Genomic DNA, 20,896 nt, shown 5'->3' on the forward strand with positions numbered 1-20,896 from the left:
GAAACATGGAGACATACGTAGACGACATGATTGTCAAGAGCCGTAGAGGTGTCTCATACGTAGACGACATGATTGTCAAGAGCCGTAGAGGTGTCTCATACGTAGACGACATGATTGTCAAGAGCCGTAGAGGTGTCTCTCATGTCGACGACATGATTGTCAAGAGCCGTAGAGGTGTCTCTCATGTCAAAGACCTTAACGTCAAGAGCCGTAGAGGTGTCTCTCATGTCAAAGACCTTAACGAGGTATTTTCTATTATGAGAAATTTCAATTTACGCCTGAACCCTAAGAAATGCACATTCGCAGTCAATGGGGGCAAGTTTCTGGGATTTATGGTTACTAGAAATGGGATAGAACCAAACCCAGAAAAGGTAAAAACCATTCTGGACATGGAACCCCCGCGGTCCATCAAAGAAGTCCAAAGACTCAATGGTCGCTTAGCGGCTTTGGGTCGATTTCTATCTAAATCGGCCGAACGATCCCTTCCCTTCTTCCAGATACTAAAGAAGAATAAGGGGTTTGAATGGACCCCAGAGTGTCAGTCGGCCTTCAATGACTTGAAAAAATATTTGCTATCCCCGCCACTGCTTGCAAAACCAGAGGCGGGTGAAACCTTACTCTTATACCTGAGTATATCTCAGGGTGCGATCAGCTCCGTGTTGGTCAAAGAGGAAGGGGGGACTCAGCGTCCCATTTACTATGTGAGCAAGGCTCTACACGACGCAGAACTACGGTACACTGCCGTGGAGAAAACAGTGTTTGCTGCGGTCACCGCCTCTAAAAGGTTGGCCCATTACTTCCAAGCTCATCCCATCCATGTACTCTCACATCAACCATTAGGGAGTTTCTTACGAAACACTAACTCTGCTAGGATGGCGAGATGGGCCATGCACCTCAGCCAGTTCGACATTGAATTCAAACCAAGGCCCGCCATCAAAGGTCAAGCCCTTGCGGACTTCATAGTGGAATGCACAGCCCGCGATGTGACGGAGCAGGTGGAAAATGAAGATGGGGGATGGTGGACCTTGTCTACGGATGGCTCATCCAATAGTAAAGGTTGTGGGGGTGGAGTAGTGCTCATCACCCCAGAAGGATTCCGCGCTTACTATGCAATCAGGTTCCACTTCAGGTTATCTAACAATGAGGCAGAGTATGAGGCCCTCCTCAACGGACTGCGGTTAGCAGCAGGACTACGAGCAGAAAAAATTCGCATCCGATGTGATTCTAAGTTAGTGGTCGGTCAGGTGACTGGGGAATATGAAGCCAATGAAGGGAACATGCAAAGGTACAGGGATGCAGTGCTGCGAACCTTGCGAGAATTCGAAGGGTATGAAATTCACCAAGTACCTCGAGAACAGAATGCTGACGCTGACATGCTCTCCAAGCTGAGCACTGGGATCCCCGGTCACATTCGCAAGATTGCTCGGGTTGAGGATTTGGAGACATCCAGCATCGACATCTCATGGGTCTGCCCCGTGCAATCCAGAGAGCCATGTTGGATTGACCACATCACAAAGTACAAGAAGGATGGCACTTTACCAGCGGACGAGCAAGATGCAAAACTAGCAAGGTTGCGGGCACCCAGCTACGTGATATTGGAAGACAAGTTATATAAACAATCCTATAATGGCACACTTTTGAAGTGTGTATACCCTGACGAAGCAGAGTTGATGATGAGAGAAGTTCACGAAGGAGTGTGCTCCGCGCATCAAGGAGCATACACCATAGCTCGACGCATCATGCTGCAAGGCTTCTTCTGGCCAAAGATGTTGAAGGATTGCGCAGAATACGCCAAGCGATGCCCTAAGTGTCAAGAATTCCAGACATTGCCAGGACGACCCGCGACCAACTACACTCCGGTGAGCACAGCAATTCCATTCTCAAGATGCGGAATAGATTTGGTGGGAACCCTGCCCACGGGCTCGGGAAGCCGGAAGTACATTATCGTGGCCCTGCCCACGGGCTCGGGAAGCCGGAAGTACATTATCGTGGCCATTGACTAGGGCTCGGGAAGCCGGAAGTACATTATCGTGGCCATTGACTACTTCACCAGAAGCCGGAAGTACATTATCGTGGCCATTGACTACTTCACCAAAAGCCGGAAGTACATTATCGTGGCCATTGACTACTTCACCAAATGGGTGGAAGCTGAACCTCTGGCTAGCATCACAGCAGCCAGGTGTAAAAAGTTTGCAGAGAAGAACATACTATGCCGCTTCAGCATCCCCATCCAAGTAATCACTGACAACGGACGTCAATTCGAAGGCGGAGAGTTCTCAGACTTTTTGACGAGATGGGGCATCAAGCACAGCCGGGTGGCGATGTCATACCCACAGGCGAATGGTCAAGTAGAGAATGCCAATAGAACCATCCTTGATGGTTTGAAGAGGAAATTGGAAGCAGCTGGCAGGGCGTGGGTTGAGGAACTGGACAGCATCCTTTGGACCTATCGCACAACCCCAAGGAGGGCTACTGGTGAAACTCCTTTCGCCTTGAGTTACGGGTTCGAAGCTCGAGCTCCAGCAGAGGTGATGACACCGAGTAGAAGGATGGAAGAATACGAGGCAGAGCAAAACGAGATCCAACAAGGAACCGATCTCAATTTCATAGATGAAAAGCGAGAAGCTGCGTTCTGTAGGATGGAAAACTACAACAGGCAGTTGAAGTCCTATCATGACGCCAAAGCAAAACCCAGATACTTCCAAGTAGGCAATTATGTTTTGAGAAGGAGGGAAGCCAGTCAACCCTTGGAAGGAGGCAAGTTCGCGAAAAAATGGGAGGGTCCGTATATCATAGACGAGGTGATTCGCCCAGGAACCTACAAGTTGATGATAGTAGGAGGCAGGTTGATTGACAGAATATGGAATTCAGAACACTTAACGAAATTTTATCGGTAGGAGGTCAAGTCTTGGTCTGTCCAGGTTGTCTTGGTCCGTCCACAATGTTGGTCCGTCCAATCCATTTGAATAAAGACTCTATAGAATTCTATGTTTCATTTGCGTTATAGAAGGTTTAAAAAAAAAATGAAACCTCGGTACAATGCCGAGGTGAAGGCACGGTGCCGAGGTACCCACCTCGGCACAATGCCGAGGTCTCACCTCGGCCCAGTGTCGGGGTCTCACCTCGGCATAGTTTAAAAAAAAAAAAGAAAAAAAAAANGGAAGCCGGAAGTACATTATCGTGGCCATTGACTACTTCACCAAATGGGTGGAAGCTGAACCTCTGGCTAGCATCACAGCAGCCAGGTGTAAAAAGTTTGCAGAGAAGAACATACTATGCCGCTTCAGCATCCCCATCCAAGTAATCACTGACAACGGACGTCAATTCGAAGGCGGAGAGTTCTCAGACTTTTTGACGAGATGGGGCATCAAGCACAGCCGGGTGGCGATGTCATACCCACAGGCGAATGGTCAAGTAGAGAATGCCAATAGAACCATCCTTGATGGTTTGAAGAGGAAATTGGAAGCAGCTGGCAGGGCGTGGGTTGAGGAACTGGACAGCATCCTTTGGACCTATCGCACAACCCCAAGGAGGGCTACTGGTGAAACTCCTTTCGCCTTGAGTTACGGGTTCGAAGCTCGAGCTCCAGCAGAGGTGATGACACCGAGTAGAAGGATGGAAGAATACGAGGCAGAGCAAAACGAGATCCAACAAGGAACCGATCTCAATTTCATAGATGAAAAGCGAGAAGCTGCGTTCTGTAGGATGGAAAACTACAACAGGCAGTTGAAGTCCTATCATGACGCCAAAGCAAAACCCAGATACTTCCAAGTAGGCAATTATGTTTTGAGAAGGAGGGAAGCCAGTCAACCCTTGGAAGGAGGCAAGTTCGCGAAAAAATGGGAGGGTCCGTATATCATAGACGAGGTGATTCGCCCAGGAACCTACAAGTTGATGATAGTAGGAGGCAGGTTGATTGACAGAATATGGAATTCAGAACACTTAACGAAATTTTATCGGTAGGAGGTCAAGTCTTGGTCTGTCCAGGTTGTCTTGGTCCGTCCACAATGTTGGTCCGTCCAATCCATTTGAATAAAGACTCTATAGAATTCTATGTTTCATTTGCGTTATAGAAGGTTTAAAAAAAAAATGAAACCTCGGTACAATGCCGAGGTGAAGGCACGGTGCCGAGGTACCCACCTCGGCACAATGCCGAGGTCTCACCTCGGCCCAGTGTCGGGGTCTCACCTCGGCATAGTTTAAAAAAAAAAAAGAAAAAAAAAAGAAAACAATACAAGTGATCAAAACAATTCGAATCTAGTATTCAAAAAACAATACAAGTGTTCAAAACACGAATAACTACGAAACTAGTATTCAAAAACAGTACGAATGTGGATAACGACGAAAAGTAAATCAGATAGGCTAAGCATCCTTCGTAGTAGTGGCGGGATCCTCAGCAGCATCCTGGGCAGCAGTGTTGGTGTTGTCAGGACGATCAGACACTCCCGTATCAGCTTCATTATCAGGGTCAGGATTCTCCATAAACTTAGGCAAGCCCATAGCTTGAGGATCAAAATCAGGATTCTCTTCCTTAAGCACCGGGTAAATCTGTTGCTGCATGGTGAACAGTCCAAGGTTGAATGCTAGCTGGGACTCTGCCTCAAGTGCAGTCTGACCAGCCTCGGACTTAGAAAACTTCTTTATAGCTTCAGGAATGCTCATGAACTCCCAGACGTCATCCTGGAACTCAGATGATTGCTTATAAGTCTGCCGCGCCTTTTCCAGAGATCCCTCCAGCTTGGTAACAGTAGCACGAGTCTCCTTGTGCTCCTTTCGCTCATCCTTCAGCTTCTGCTCTAACTGTGAGTAATCAGTTTTCAGCGTTATGTTCTCTTCCCTTAGTTTCTTCAGCTCGGTGTCCCGCAACAGTAGGTCTTGTGCGAGTTTCTTCCTCTGCTTACGAGCATCGTGGAACATAGCTTCGTACTGCGAATGAAGACCTCCCCTATCAACATAGACTCCATAGCCATCTTGCAATAACGCTCCCGTAGCACAGCCAAGCTCTGCTCCTCGAGAATTTCTGCATCTACTGGGGAAATGAGGCTGCGGACAAGCGCGGGGGCGTCAATACTACCTCCTAAGATAGACTTCCCGGGAAGCACATCCATACCAAGCCGGATCAAGTTGGTGCGAAGGCGCGGAGGTGGCATTGGCGAGGCTTCCCCTTGCTCGGGGGGCGGGGCAGATGATCCCTCGGGCAAGGGATCCACATCCGAAGTAGGAGCCGGGGGCCGAGTGGAAGATCTTGTTTGCGGAGGCGTCAGGTTACAGGCTCCTCCACCGGGTGTTGAGGCTTGACTCTTCTTTCCTTCTTTGTCAGCTTTGTTTTTTTTGGGAGGGGGAGGATCCTGCCCACTTTGCGACAAGTACCGAACAGCTTTTGACGGTATAGCACCTTTCGACGACATAGCACCTACAAACAACTTCAAGTTATGACACACAATTACAAGAAAACAGCATACAAGAAACAGCTAAACACCGAGAGGGGTACCGGGTACGTCAAGGGCAGCTGGCCGGATCCTTTTAAACCCCAAATCCCGAAGCCACCACTCAGAAGTACTCTCGACAACCTTAAAAGGACCACCCTTCAGAAGTTTCTTGACCTTCCTAAGCATATTTGGACTCTCGTCTAAAGTTGGATGGCATCTAACTCGGGTACCCCATGTGACAGCAAAAGGAGAAGGGATACCTAGGGAGACAAAGAAGAACCTAGATTTCCAGTCCTTGTTGAAGGAGGGACGATCATCGAAAAGCTGCTTACGAGGCATAGAAGCGATACACACGAAACCCTTACCCTCTCTAGGTGCCCTCATGACTCGAAACAACGACTGGAAGAGACCTAAGGAGGGTTTCATTCCTTTTTGGCGATACACAGAAAGAAATCCTGCGATAACCTTGTGACCGTTTGGGGCAAGCTGACCTGGGGCTATTTCATAAAAATTCAGAAACTCGATCAGGAAAGGGTGAAGGGGAAACCTAAGTCCAACCTGCACGGACAACAGGTGAACACCAAAAAAGGAGGGCTCCTAGGGTTCCATGATGCTAACATCATGCCCAAGGATGACAATTCTAACATTCCCACACATTAGACCTTGGATATCTTCTACATCGCCAGGTTTTAGACAGCGATAGGTGCTCTCGATAAGTGAACTATCAATGGGGGAATACGAGATCTGGCGCCTCTTCCTTTTACGACTAACAGAAGGGGCAGGAGGATCGAGATCTACGGTGTTTTCTTCGGAAGGAGAGGAAAACAGAGCGGAAGCGTCTTCGGTGTCATCACCATGGGCCAATGCCTCGGTGTCACCACCATAGGTCAATGTATCTTCACCATCATAAGATGAAGATTCATTGCCAGAAGACTCCGTGCACAAATTTGAATTCGAGTCCATAGGGGAACTAACCTGGTTATTGGTAGGTGCGATCACCAACCTATCAGCACAACAGAAAGAAAAACAAAACAAACTTGTCAGTTCAACACAAGCAAAGCCCTGAGCTAAAAAAAAAATGCGCAGTTACGTACCGTGACCTCGGCCCAGCGCCGAGGCACGGTCACTTACCGTGACCTCGGCCAGCGCCGAAGTCACGGTACCGCGTGACTTCGGCCCAGCGCCGAGGTCATGCGACCTCGGCCCCGTGCCGAAGTCACAAACCACGTGACCTCGGCACGGTGCCGAGGTGGGAGTGCGTAAAAAAAAAAAAAAAATTCAACTTACCAGGATAGTTGGAAGCAGGAATGCAATCGGTAGGTTGAATGTTTACGAAAGAAAGAAGGGTTGAGTACAAAAGAAGGAGAAGGGTTTTTATACAAAACCCTAGGGTTTTGTATAAGGAAACCCAATATTCCTAGTATCAATGGGATTTCCTAAAACAAATCTTGGCACATATCCTGAATTATCCCGGATAATTAGGGAAGCTGAACTCAAAAAAAAAATAATGTATAGAAGTCATGCAGTGCCGAGGTCACGCCGCGAACGTGACCTCGGCGCTGGCCGAGGCCGCCGCGTGGCTTCGGCCCGTGCCGAAGTCACAACACCGTGATCAGGCACGGGCTGAAGTCAGGATAAAAAAAAAAAAAAAAAAAGAATGATTCGAAGTAAACGTTTTATTTTATTCCAATAACATTCAATGCCATCACGCACTATTACACTTCACACTACTAACTCCTACTCAAGAATCTAGGTCTTCGAGGACTTGGGATACTCCACTGCCAAAGGAAGCTCATCATCAGGCACAAGGACGATGGCCATACTTTCTTCCACGGGAAACTTGTTTCGGTTGCTTCACGGCATCCTTCTCTTCTTCCCCATCTGACGGAAGGGTTAGTGGATCCTCAACGGTATCCCCAACTTCGTGCCCACGCTCCTTCCTCTGCTTCAACTTCTCACGTCTGGCCAGCTCCATCAAACGGAACGATCGGCGCCTCTTCGTCCCCGCACTTGTTCCAGCAGCACTTGCTCTCTTTGGACTCATGATGAACCCAGCTAAGCTAACGTAATGAGGGGGGGGTGAAAGACACAGATTCTGAGAGGGTCCATATATACATACGAAGCCGGCTCATACAAGGAAACAAAATCGCAGGGAAATTAGGAAATATTCCACAAATCTGTGAAGTTTCCTTCCGGTAAAATTTCCTTCCAGAAATCAACATACCAAATCTTCTTCCACAAGTTCCAAGGCCGATCCATTCAAACATCGGTTGATACTCCCTAACTACCTCAGCCATTCTCGCTAGCTAGGGAGTGGGGGGCTGGTGACAGGGTAATTGGGTACCCGACCCGGAACCGTTGTCATAACCAAGACAGTTGCCGTTCAAACTACCAAGACACCTCACTCCTCAGCATCAATGCGCAACGGTCCAACTCCTCAGCATTGATGGCCAACGTTCAACTCCTCAGCATTGATGACCGACGTTCAGCTCCTCAGCATTCAACACCTCAGGTATTGATGTCCAACGTTCAAACGTTCAACTCCTCATCAATGCTCCGTTACTGAGCTGGAAGGAATAAAAGGACTCACAACCACGTAGTTGGGGGGACGACAATTGAACTTAGACAAAGACATACTAAACTCACTTGTACACTAAGCACTGCACTCAAACACTGTACCATCTTACTTCAATAATACTCAGATTACATACCCGGTAACACATTATTACCGTCACATGGCTAACCTAATTGTTAGAACCCGAGCAAACCAACCTAAAGTTGTCTATAGCATAATATTTATAAACAAAATGGCCCCAGATTTGACAAGGTTAACTATTTGTTGTTTGTTGTACTGACTGTGACTGGGAAATTCTCCTCAGGTTGCTTTTTCCATAGATAGTTGGCAGCTTCAATCCACTTGGGATGGACTAGAAATTTATTCTCTTGCTATGCGCAGCGAGACTTTTCAATCCCGGCATCCATTGATACCACATGCGTAACAGATTGGTCGAGTTCCGTGGTGCATGTAGCTCCCAGTTGCTCAGCCATTCTCCAAAGGTGATGATTTTCAGCCTGGAATTTGGTTGGGAAAAGTTGGCTGAAAACGATTTTGCAACCTTCCAATACTTCTTTACGGACTCCTTTTAGCACCTGTCATGACATTTGGAGGAGGAAGAAACTTTATAACTCCTAACAGGGGGAAAAAGGGAAAATCATCACCTAACTCGATGATAAAACTATTAAGCAATACTTTGGCATGCAAATTCTAAATTGTAAAAGGAAAAAAGTTGTACAGAATGATTTCCTGAAGAAGATGCTTTATGCAGGAATGCAGTGAACCCAAGAGGCTTGTAGTCTAATAGTATCAATCTAAAATTTCACGCAAAAGGTGTCAGGTTCAAATCCCCTCTCCCATTATATGCACCAACAAAAAATGCAGAAATTCAGTGGGCTTCCTAGTTATACACTTGGATGAAGTATTCTATGGCAGAAAATCACAAACTACACTTCATAAGTAAACATAGTTGCTCCACCAGACTTCTTACCTCTCTCACGTCACGGTCCAGCAGATTGTCTCCACGTTTCTGAAAAAAAGAGGTCCAGATCAGTGCAATTTATTCATTGAAGCTTAAGTCACAAATTTAAATTAAATAGAAAAGGCATTATATTTAGGGTACCTGATCAAAGAAAATACCATGGATCCGTTTAAGAACTGCAAGAACAGTAGCAAGTGCTCCATTCTCTTCACTTTCATCAGTCTTAAGTTGTGAAAGTGATTTAGAATCAAAGCCAAATTGGTGACAACTTGAAGCAAAAAAATGATACCTATCCATAAGTATTATATTCTCCTTGTGTTTTCCCCATACCTACAACAAATAAGAGAAATTGTTGAATATTCTTGTCCTGGCTTAAAGGAAGATTATGTAAGTTATCAAAAAGCATAATGGAAGAAAAAGAGGTAGTCAAAGTTTGTATCAGATATTTATTACTGTCTGAAACTGTCTTGTCCACTCATTGCCAAGGAAAAAAAGGTGGAATGAGAAAAGGAAAATGAAATATATATGAGATTGTAAAAGCTCATATACACTCGAGGAAAGAGATTCTGTAGCAAGCTTCATTTACAAAAGTAAAAAATTTAGTCTATCAGGCCAAACACCACATTACAAGATAAGGTTAAAACTTCAAGAAATATGGGAAAAATTACCACTTCAGTATCATCAAGGATGAGGACAGAACTTTCTTGCCCTAAAACAATATCAAGGCCCTTCTGATGCCTCTGAGTTGAATCTCCCTGTGCAATCACTCTAGAATGGAAGTACACATCTCTAGGGTCAAGCAATTTAGCCATTTCCAGCGCATAAGGACGCTCACCCATCGTATAAATATACATCTCAAATAAATCACTTGCTTCTTTCAGAAAGTTGTTTACAAAAGGCCTCAACTTTGTCATCATGTGGATCCTGTCTAACCTAAAAAGGCTGCTTTTCAGAGCATCTGTTCATTAGGTTCACAATTACTTATCAAATCATGAATCTGGAGTCATGATAAAACTATAACTCTGATTAAAAGACAAAATATCTTCTAGTATATAAGGGGCTGGGATACGGGGGATTGAGAAGAGGAGAGACAGAGAGATAGATAAAATCACTAATTACTTATATAGTCCAGGCGACTGTTTGGTTTAGGGATTAGAGGGTATTGAACATGAAATCCCCTCCATTCCCATGTTCGTTTTAAGCTTGGAATTGTGTCAGGGAGGGGGAGGGGGTTGTGGATACATGCTCTGGAATAGACATAGTGAAGGCCCTATGAGAACAATCGAAAGTCCAGCAACATTCCTAAAACCAGCACTATAAAAAAAGGATGGAGCATCTATTTTCTAAACATGGCTTGTTGTAAATTTTTAACCAACTTAGTTTTCATCTTTGACATGAAGAGAGGGAACAACTTTCATCTTCTTGAAGTACATATGATCCTATGTTGAAGATAAATCAACCTTATCCAAGTGATATGAGCAAAGATATACAGAAATAAATCAAATAATATATGAACATGTAAATGCAATAGATAAAAAGAAACATAAAAACTGAAAAAAGAAGTCACACCAAGAAGGGTATCTTTTAGGTATTCTTCTTCAGCCGAAATATCTGAGATCCTAGTTGAATTTAGTAGTGTGTGATCTAAATCAAGAACCAGATAAAGTTTTTTATGCTGTAGCAGGTTCTTCAAGTCTTTTTCACGTAATCTAGCAATCTCATTATAAGTGAGTCTTAAATTCTGCAAAAATAAGTGAATATGAAAATCAGCTTACTTAATCTACTTCATAAGCGGGAATGCTGGAGTACAAATATTTCTTCACCACATAACATAGCTTGGATAGCATAAAATATATGGAAAAGGGTCAAATACACCCTTCAATTTTATATAAGAAGTCAATTAGGCCCTCGAACTTTTGAAAGTTACAATTAGACACATTAACACATTAATTTAGTGCATCAAGACCCAAAACCCTAATAGTGACCTGCAATATTAGCAGGTCAATAATGCCCAGGCGGAGCTCCGGCAAAGGCGTGACCAGCAAGTCGCCGGAAAAGGCGACCAAACTGATCGCCGTCTCCGTCGACCAGAGAAGGCGACCAAACCGGTTGCCTTCTCCGTCGACTAGAGAAGCTTCTCCAACAACAGAGAAGGTGACTGGTTTGGTTACCTTTTCCGGCGACCTGCCGGTCATGCCTTCGTCAGAATGTCGCCGGAGCTCCGCCGGTGCATTATTGACCTGCTATAGCAGATCACAATTAGGGTTTTGGGCCTTGATGCACTAAATTAATATGTTAATGTGTCTAATTGCAACTTTCAAAAGTTCGAGGGCCTAATTGACTTCTTTCACAAAGTTGGAGGGTGTATTTGACCCTTTTTCCCTAAAATATATAAGCTTTTGAAAATATTATACAGTACCTAGTTTTGCTCTTCTTATACATGGTATCCATACCATACTTAGCTATGTAAGGTTGATGGCTGTATCAAAAAGATCTTTACACTAGATTTACATAAATATGAACACACGATGCTTATATAGTTATATATGAAAACAAAAAAGGTGTACCAAGATAAAATATTAAACAAATTGTAGAAGATAGTAATTTTGCCAGAACTAAGCCATCACAATATCCAACAAATACCTTATGGATGTACCCAAATGACACACCAGATTCATCGTCCACTAACTGCCCACACAGTATACACATTCCACCAATAACACCAGGATGTGTACACATATTCATCTTAACTGAAACACCTACAATCATTTAAATATTAGGCAAAAACAATGTCATCCACCCACTATACATGTAGTTGATGTTAAGAGGAATATATGACCCTTCTTTATTCACAAATAAATAGAATACTATGCACCAAAAGGGTTCCACTAAAGTCACACACCAAAATGAAGGTATATATGTGTCTGTGTATAGAAATTTGTTTGAAAGTTCAATGGTGCTAATGATCTAGTTTGATTCATAGAAGATGGAAGCATGCCCACCAGAAGTCTCTGCTGGTTCTCCACGAGATTTTGAACTCTCCGTATCTCCTGTGCATTCGTCAATTGCCACCCTGCGCCTTTTTATCCTACATTAACAAAAATATTGAAGAAACAAGCAGACAAAATTACATGTTGCAAAAGCATTGTAACAGAAAATATCATCTTAAATAATCTTCCATCGATTCCCCCTAATCCTTAGCTCTGTAGCAGTAACTAGAATACAAAAAGGTGCACACAAGCCTCAGATAATAGGATTAAGTCTTACTGAGGATTGCATGAGAACAGTTCTATTAACAGTACTTCATTGTATGGCAAGCACATTAGGAAAAGTTAATTTGAGAGATATGTGAAAATATTATTTCATTGTTTGTTCTAAATTCAGTTGCACTTGCATGAAATACTTGTGTCATTATCCTTTTAATGCCCCAAAAAGCCAGAATATATTGTACTTTACAACATGTTTGGCTATTCTTTCAAATACTTGTGTGACACACCCCTCCCCAGGAAAGTTGGCCAGTATACTATCAATATATGTCTGAAGCATTCTTTCAAGTAATACATACCTAGACGCTACAGATATATTTCCTTTTAGACCATCCCCACGTAACTATCATTAGCTAACTATTACATTTTACAATCCGTAAAAGTTAATTTCATCTTAAATATTACTGCTTCATATCTCTTTGAAACTCAATGTGACATCTTTTATTCAGTTTTCAACTTTCTCCCCAAAATCTAACAAATAGTTTAAGCATGTAACCCATAAAAATGTAAAATCCCCATCTATTATGTCTCAATTTCGTTTCATGCATTTAGAAGCATCTTTCCAATCACAATTTTTAAAATCCAAAACCAATTGAAGAGCAAAATACTTTTTAAGTACCTAGTAGCATCTGAGTCGTCTTTGCCATCACCATCTTCTCCCCAATCTTCATTTTCATCTTCATATTGTTCATCATCCTTCCCCTCTTCCTCTCCCTCTTCTACTCCTGCTTCCACATCTTCCAGCTCAGATGATGTACCAGAAGCAGTTTCCAACTCTGCATCTAAGAAGGCCGCAAGATCATCACTGCTTGATGAGTGTGCCGGGGAATCCGCTGTCAGACTCATCTGGAAAGATACCCCCTAACAATCGATGAGAATCCCACACTATAAGAGGCAGCTAATACAACATGTACTCAGACAAAATCCTTAATAAACTAACAGAATCATTGCAAACATAAAGAAATTCAAATGCAAAGACAGAAGCACCCATACATGTGTAGATATGGGGAGATATCCCTCACTGAAGTATAGATGCATTAAAATTATGAAAACAAAGCCATAGTTACCTTCACAGAATCACAGGGTTTTAGGGTTTTCTTTTTCCTCAATAATTAGAGCCATAGTTTTATGCATCGTATATTATAACAAAAATTGAAATCCAATGCAAGCATAAATCAAGACAAATATAAGAATTAAATTGGTAATATAAATACATAAACAGTGACTGGAAGCTTGGATTTTCAGATCATACCTGAACTGAAGAAATCCAATTGCTCCAGTTTTAGCATATAGAACCAAATGTGAAGGTCTGCTCAATAAATGACGAAGAGAATAGGCTGTGTGTGCCTATTTACAGCCTATGCAGGATTTGTCATATAAAATTCCCAAATTTTTTTTTTAGCCCAATCTGAACTGGGTTAAATATAGGATGGCATGAGCAGGGGAAAACTCAGTCCATTCATCCAACAATTGCCAACTAGTCTAATCATTTTAAACATTAGCCTGACCAAAATAGTTAAAAAGGTAAGTAGTAAAATTCCAAAAGCTACTCTAATACCTCTTACCCATAGCACTCTAAGGAAGATTAGCTCCTTTGCACAACATATTTTGAACTTTATCTGTTTTAAGAAGTCGAAGATTAACTGTAATAATATGAAAACAATTGAATTCATATAAGAGAAAAATTCTATTTTTAAAGAAATTCTAGTCCAAGAAGCCCTGCTATTAGTGGCAGGATGAGATAGAAAAGCCACTTTAACTTGGTAATAGATGTAGTCAAGGAGGCCAAACCACTATACTTTGTGGTGCCATCTTTCCCCTGTTTTAACTGCTTTCAAAATTGACTCTTGACTAATCTCTATTGTTTAATTGTTACTATCTCCATTGCATATCTTGATTGCTAATTTGCTATAGCGTATGTAATCATCTAAAGGTACCTATAATTGGATTAAAAGAAATTATTATTACTCAGGATTAAAAGCAAAATTTTTATATATCTAATTAACCTATATTGAGACTTTCAAAACCTATATTGAGACTTTCAAAACCAAATAATAATACAAAATTTCATCATATATTAGAAAAAGAAAAGAAAAAATTTAAACCTTGAAGCTATCAAATCCAATTCCGTCATAAATAAATAATAAATTATAAGATTAGATCATCTCCAAAGGTTACAGAGAAGATGGCAGTTCAGAGACACCCCCCCTCCCCCCCCTCTCAAAACCTATATTGAGACTTTCAAAACCAAATAATAATACAAAATTTCATCATATATTAGAAAAAGAAAAGAAAAAATTTAAACCTTGAAGCTATCAAATCCAATTCTGTCATAAATAAATAATAAATTATAAGATTAGATCATCTCCAAAGGTTACAGAGAAGATGGCAGTTCAGAGACACCCCCCCTCCCCCCCCTCTCAAAACCTATATTGAGACTTTCAAAACCAAATAATAATACAAAATTTCATCATATATTAGAAAAAGAAAAGAAAAAATTTAAACCTTGAAGCTATCAAATCCAATTCTGTCATAAATAAATAATAAATTATAAGATTAGATCATCTCCAAAGGTTACAGAGAAGATGGCAGTTCAGAGACACCCCCCCTCCCCCCCCTCTCAAAACCTATATTGAGACTTTCAAAACCAAATAATAATACAAAATTTCATCATATATTAGAAAAAGAAAAGAAAAAATTTAAACCTTGAAGCTATCAAATCCAATTCTGTCATAAATAAATAATAAATTATAAGATTAGATCATCTCCAAAGGTTACAGAGAAGATGGCAGTTCAGAGACACCCCCCCTCCCCCCCCTCTCAAAACCTATATTGAGACTTTCAAAACCAAATAATAATACAAAATTTCATCATATATTAGAAAAAGAAAAGAAAAAATTTAAACCTTGAAGCTATCAAATCCAATTCTGTCATAAATAAATAATAAATTATAAGATTAGATCATCTCCAAAGGTTACAGAGAAGATGGCAGTTCAGAGACACCCCCCCTCCCCCCCCTCTCAAAACCTATATTGAGACTTTCAAAACCAAATAATAATACAAAATTTCATCATATATTAGAAAAAGAAAAGAAAAAATTTAAACCTTGAAGCTATCAAATCCAATTCTGTCATAAATAAATAATAAATTATAAGATTAGATCATCTCCAAAGGTTACAGAGAAGATGGCAGTTCAGAGACACCCCCCCTCCCCCCCCTCTCAAAACCTATATTGAGACTTTCAAAACCAAATAATAATACAAAATTTCATCATATATTAGAAAAAGAAAAGAAAAAATTTAAACCTTGAAGCTATCAAATCCAATTCTGTCATAAATAAATAATAAATTATAAGATTAGATCATCTCCAAAGGTTACAGAGAAGATGGCAGTTCAGAGACACCCCCCCTCCCCCCCCTCTCAAAACCTATATTGAGACTTTCAAAACCAAATAATAATACAAAATTTCATCATATATTAGAAAAAGAAAAGAAAAAATTTAAACCTTGAAGCTATCAAATCCAATTCTGTCATAAATAAATAATAAATTATAAGATTAGATCATCTCCAAAGGTTACAGAGAAGATGGCAGTTCAGAGACACCCCCCCTCCCCCCCCTCTCAAAACCTATATTGAGACTTTCAAAACCAAATAATAATACAAAATTTCATCATATATTAGAAAAAGAAAAGAAAAAATTTAAACCTTGAAGCTATCAAATCCAATTCTGTCATAAATAAATAATAAATTATAAGATTAGATCATCTCCAAAGGTTACAGAGAAGATGGCAGTTCAGAGACACCCCCCCTCCCCCCCCTCTCAAAACCTATATTGAGACTTTCAAAACCAAATAATAATACAAAATTTCATCATATATTAGAAAAAGAAAAGAAAAAATTTAAACCTTGAAGCTATCAAATCCAATTCTGTCATAAATAAATAATAAATTATAAGATTAGATCATCTCCAAAGGTTACAGAGAAGATGGCAGTTCAGAGACACCCCCCCTCCCCCCCCTCTCAAAACCTATATTGAGACTTTCAAAACCAAATAATAATACAAAATTTCATCATATATTAGAAAAAGAAAAGAAAAAATTTAAACCTTGAAGCTATCAAATCCAATTCTGTCATAAATAAATAATAAATTATAAGATTAGATCATCTCCAAAGGTTACAGAGAAGATGGCAGTTCAGAGACACCCCCCCTCCCCCCCCTCTCAAAACCTATATTGAGACTTTCAAAACCAAATAATAATACAAAATTTCATCATATATTAGAAAAAGAAAAGAAAAAATTTAAACCTTGAAGCTATCAAATCCAATTCTGTCATAAATAAATAATAAATTATAAGATTAGATCATCTCCAAAGGTTACAGAGAAGATGGCAGTTCAGAGACACCCCCCCTCCCCCCCCTCTCAAAACCTATATTGAGACTTTCAAAACCAAATAATAATACAAAATTTCATCATATATTAGAAAAAGAAAAGAAAAAATTTAAACCTTGAAGCTATCAAATCCAATTCTGTCATAAATAAATAATAAATTATAAGATTAGATCATCTCCAAAGGTTACAGAGAAGATGGCAGTTCAGAGACACCCCCCCTCCCCCCCCTCTCAAAACCTATATTGAGACTTTCAAAACCAAATAATAATACAAAATTTCATCATATATTAGAAAAAGAAAAGAAAAAATTTAAACCTTGAAGCTATCAAATCCAATTCTGTCATAAATAAATAATAAATTATAAGATTAGATCATCTCCAAAGGTTACAGAGAAGATGGCAGTTCAGAGACACCCCCCCTCCCCCCCCTCTCAAAACCTATATTGAGACTTTCAAAACCAAATAATAATACAAAATTTCATCATATATTAGAAAAAGAAAAGAAAAAATTTAAACCTTGAAGCTATCAAATCCAATTCTGTCATAAATAAATAATAAATTATAAGATTAGATCATCTCCAAAGGTTACAGAGAAGATGGCAGTTCAGAGACACCCCCCCTCCCCCCCCTCTCAAAACCTATATTGAGACTTTCAAAACCAAATAATAATACAAAATTTCATCATATATTAGAAAAAGAAAAGAAAAAATTTAAACCTTGAAGCTATCAAATCCAATTCTGTCATAAATAAATAATAAATTATAAGATTAGATCATCTCCAAAGGTTACAGAGAAGATGGCAGTTCAGAGACACCCCCCCTCCCCCCCCTCTCAAAACCTATATTGAGACTTTCAAAACCAAATAATAATACAAAATTTCATCATATATTAGAAAAAGAAAAGAAAAAATTTAAACCTTGAAGCTATCAAATCCAATTCTGTCATAAATAAATAATAAATTATAANAATCAATTATCCAAATTCAAGTGACTAATTCCAACTTAAGGGAATTCCTTACCTTGTAAAGGATTTCTAACACCTTAGGAAGCAATTTTGGATCCTTTCCCCAATTTTCACCTTAAAACCTAGGTTCAAAATCAACACCATAACATCATGTATCAAGAAATTAAACATAGATTCATAACCTAGGAAGGATTACAAAGCTTTCTACCGAATAATATCGAAAACTTACCGAATAAATTGGAAGTTTAGAAGGATTTGGCTATGGAACTTTGGAAGAAAAAATGGTGGAAGATGATCACACCTCTCTCTCTCTCTTTTTGGCATTTGGGGAAGAAAAGGGAAAAAAAATTCCTTTTATATTTAATCCCAACTTATGGGATAAGCTTTAGGAAAAAAAATAATAAAATAATAAAATATCTCCACAACATATCAGTTGTGGTCCAAACAGATAAAGTTTCGGTGGAAAATAATCCAGAAAGAATAATTTTCGAAACCACAAATTTATTCCAGTCAAAAGCTCCAAAATGGGCTAGGTTCGGTACACTGCGGAAATTTCGCGGTGTACGATCAGAAATAAATTTCGACCCTTATAGCTCATCCAATTTCAACTTAACTAAGCAGGAAGTTCATACTTAGTCATAACATGCCTAATCATCAATTTTTAAGGAAATCCGAGCTGAAAATTCGTCCTCGAAAATTTTACGGTTCGTGACCGGCACGAACGATCGCAGCTTAATGACAACTATACCTCCGTATAAAAATTCCCTTGACATATCGGGAGATCATCTTATGAATGTCATAGCCTAAAGATATATTTTCCGACCCTTAGACTTATCGGAAAGACGAGGGGTTACATTTCCACAGTTCCACACACATTATATACAAGGCACTGAGTATCTATTTCCATTTCCAGTCTCTTTAGATTTCCAAGATTTTCAATTTCTAGGGTTCCAATATATATATATATATATATATATATATATATATATATATATATATATTAAAAAAAATTATTTCCACCATGTAGAAAAAGGCTTACCAGATGTTTTAGGAGGTCCTCTCGATGATAGTCGCGCTACGGAGCTTCCAAGATGGTGGTGGCGGTGATGAAAAGCTGCCAAGATGGCGCTGGCTCTGCTGAGTTTCCCGGATGGTGGTGGCAGTGCAAGCTTCCTAGGCAACGGTTGAAGGCAGTTAGATGGATTGCTGGCTTTGGGTGTTAAAGCTAACTGTAAAAAATTGATCAAGGATACTCACTTAGTCACTTAGTACAGCATTAGGGTAAGAAACGACGTCACTTTGCCAAAAATTTCTTCCACCGTAGAAGAGTTAATTCTAGCAATGATCATCCGACTATTATGATTTTTCAAAATTAGTCCTCGTTTTTTAATATGGACGAAATAAACCCTTGACTATTAGATTTGTTCCATCAGTGGTCCTTTCGTTATCATGTATGTTAGATAGACTTTATTGAAGTGATAAAATTGTCATTTACACTTATGCCTTTCTTCTTCCTTATGTTGGTCGATTAAATATTGATCTACACAGAAGACCAACCACAAAGCTCCATTGTTTCTTCTTCCTTCTTGTCTCGTCTAGCTTCTTCTTCACTGGACGATCGAATTGCTCCAAAATAGACCAAAATATAGGGTGGTTCCTCCATTATTGAAATGTCTACAAGGTATACTAGTGAAAGTTCTTCATCTTCTAGGAATCAAGAATACATCTATGGTGTCCGTAAGGACAGCTCAAGTGGTAAGATTGCTCTACCTACAACCGAGAGGTTGGAGGTTCGATCCTCAAACCCCTGGGTCTGAGCCGGTCAGCTATGGGTAACCTAGGCTGGTTTACCTCCTTGTGGTTCTTTGCCAGCTAGGATCACAGGGCGAGGAGAAAACCTCGTTAAAAGAAAAATACATCTATGGTGAGTTGGTTACCATTCCAAATTGTCAATGTGGCCAACGATTGAAAACCTCGTTAAAAGAAGAATACATCTATGGTGAGTTGGTTACCATTCCAAATTGTCAATGTGGCCAACGATTGAAGTTACAAACTTCTTGGACAAATGATAATCCAGGTAGAAGGTATTCGAACATGTGAGTCTTAATTTTTTGTTAGGGTTTTTGTTTTCATCATTGGACGAATTAAAAATTTTTAATTCAATTTTGTGATTTTGTGTAGGGAGGGCAAATGTGTGGTTTTGTTAGATGGTATGATCCTCTTATGTGCGCAAGGTCAAGAAGAATTATTCCTAGACTATTGAGAAAGATTAATCGAAATGAAGAAGAAATAACAAGAGTTAAAATGAGGATACAAGCTTGTGCTAAGGTTGATGAGCAAAGAATCAATGGTAGACAGTGGAAGGGTACTAGGACATTCCAATTATATTCTAGGGGTAAACCCAACAACTACTCGGGGAATAACCATTCAAACAGAAGGCCAAATAAACATCTGAATGATTTACCCAAGAGGTTCAATAAGCACAGAGGTTATCTAGAAGACCAATGAAGGGTGAATGAAGGTTATACCCTTATGATGATGACTGGCTTATGGTCAATGAACCAATGCTAAAAGCAGAATTCGAGAGTTTCCCTAAACATAAGTAGCAATTCTATTCTAGGGTGCATAGCAATATGTTAAGACCCCAATTTCAAAAAATATATGCACCAAAAAAGTCTAGAATTTACCAAAATATTGCTTACGATTATAATTCTTGTAATGGCTACATTGAACATAGACTTGGACTAATGGGCCCTAGGTACAAATGGATACCTAAACTCACTAACCATGAAGGACCAAAAAGGTATGGGTACTTAAATCAAATTAATTTTTTATTTCAAGTTAATAGGATTATTTGATACATATATAGTGGATGCTCAAGGCACATGACTGAAGATATGTCAAATCTGTGCAACTACCAAACAGTTAGTGGTCCGAAGGTTATTTTTTGTGGTGAGATGAATGGTTAAGCAAAAGGGATTGGTGACATTTCAAGAAACAGATTGACTATAAAGGATGTTTCATACGTTGAGGGCTTAAAATTCAACCTACTCAGTACTAGTCAATTCTGTGATAAGGGCTACAAAGTGGAATTCTCCAAGGATGAATGATATGTCATCAATGAAGAGACCAAGGAGACGAAAGAACATCTACGTGATAGATTGGGATTCGTCTAGACCAAATGTTTGCCTGGTAGCTAAGGGTAATTTTGACCTTAGTTGGAAATGACATAATAAATTAAACCATCTCAACTTTAAGGCAATCAACAAGCTAGCCAGAGGAGACTTAATAGAGGGACTACCAAATGTGACTT

The 20,896-nt window shown here is 40.1% G+C and overlaps 2 protein-coding genes across 4 annotated transcripts; one reads left to right on the forward strand and one right to left on the reverse strand.

The window, feature by feature from the left end:
* Positions 1-5: 5 nt before the first annotated feature.
* Positions 6-2,897, forward strand: LOC115995980. The gene is made up of 2 exons (XM_031235123.1): positions 6-1,859; positions 2,004-2,897. Exons 1-2 carry the CDS (start codon positions 6-8, stop codon positions 2,895-2,897), a joined length of 2,748 nt encoding a protein of 915 aa, XP_031090983.1.
* A 5,272-nt stretch (positions 2,898-8,169) lies between these two features.
* LOC115996275 (RNA polymerase II C-terminal domain phosphatase-like 4) lies at positions 8,170-18,793 on the reverse strand. Of its 3 annotated transcripts, none has more exons than XM_031235455.1 (7): positions 18,623-18,793; positions 12,851-13,077; positions 11,968-12,053; positions 9,634-9,923; positions 9,107-9,295; positions 8,975-9,013; positions 8,170-8,579 (listed from the first exon to the last, which is right to left on the reverse strand). In XM_031235455.1, exons 2-7 carry the CDS (start codon positions 13,075-13,077, stop codon positions 8,376-8,378), a joined length of 1,035 nt encoding a protein of 344 aa, XP_031091315.1. In that variant the 5' UTR covers positions 18,623-18,793; the 3' UTR covers positions 8,170-8,375. The 3 variants fall into 3 exon arrangements, with proteins under 3 accessions (XP_031091315.1, XP_031091314.1, XP_031091316.1); XM_031235454.1 differs by having other exon boundaries at positions 12,851-13,092; XM_031235456.1 differs by lacking the exon at positions 18,623-18,793 and adding an exon at positions 13,484-13,723.
* Between the last annotated feature and the right edge of the window lie 2,103 nt (positions 18,794-20,896).

The sequence above is a fragment of the Ipomoea triloba genome, chromosome 11 (assembly GCF_003576645.1).
Source record: "Ipomoea triloba cultivar NCNSP0323 chromosome 11, ASM357664v1".
Taxonomy (NCBI): domain Eukaryota; kingdom Viridiplantae; phylum Streptophyta; class Magnoliopsida; order Solanales; family Convolvulaceae; genus Ipomoea; species Ipomoea triloba.

What these genes read in the sequence shown, in the direction of transcription:
- LOC115996275 (XM_031235455.1), bottom strand. Translation starts at nt 13,077, where the DNA reads ATGAGTCTGACAGCGGATTCCCCGGCACACTCATCAAGCAGTGATGAT. An exon ending in GACGACTCAGATGCTACTAG is followed by an intron (nt 12,054 to 12,850) that starts GTACTTAAAAAG and finishes TTGTTAATGTAG; the next exon opens with GATAAAAAGGCGCAGGGTGG. An exon ending in ATGGTATTTTCTTTGATCAG is followed by an intron (nt 9,014 to 9,106) that starts GTACCCTAAATA and finishes TCTTTTTTTCAG; the next exon opens with AAACGTGGAGACAATCTGCT.
- LOC115995980 (XM_031235123.1), top strand. Translation starts at nt 6, where the DNA reads ATGGAGACATACGTAGACGACATGATTGTCAAGAGCCGTAGAGGTGTC. An exon ending in CCGCGACCAACTACACTCCG is followed by an intron (nt 1,860 to 2,003) that starts GTGAGCACAGCA and finishes GCCATTGACTAG; the next exon opens with GGCTCGGGAAGCCGGAAGTA.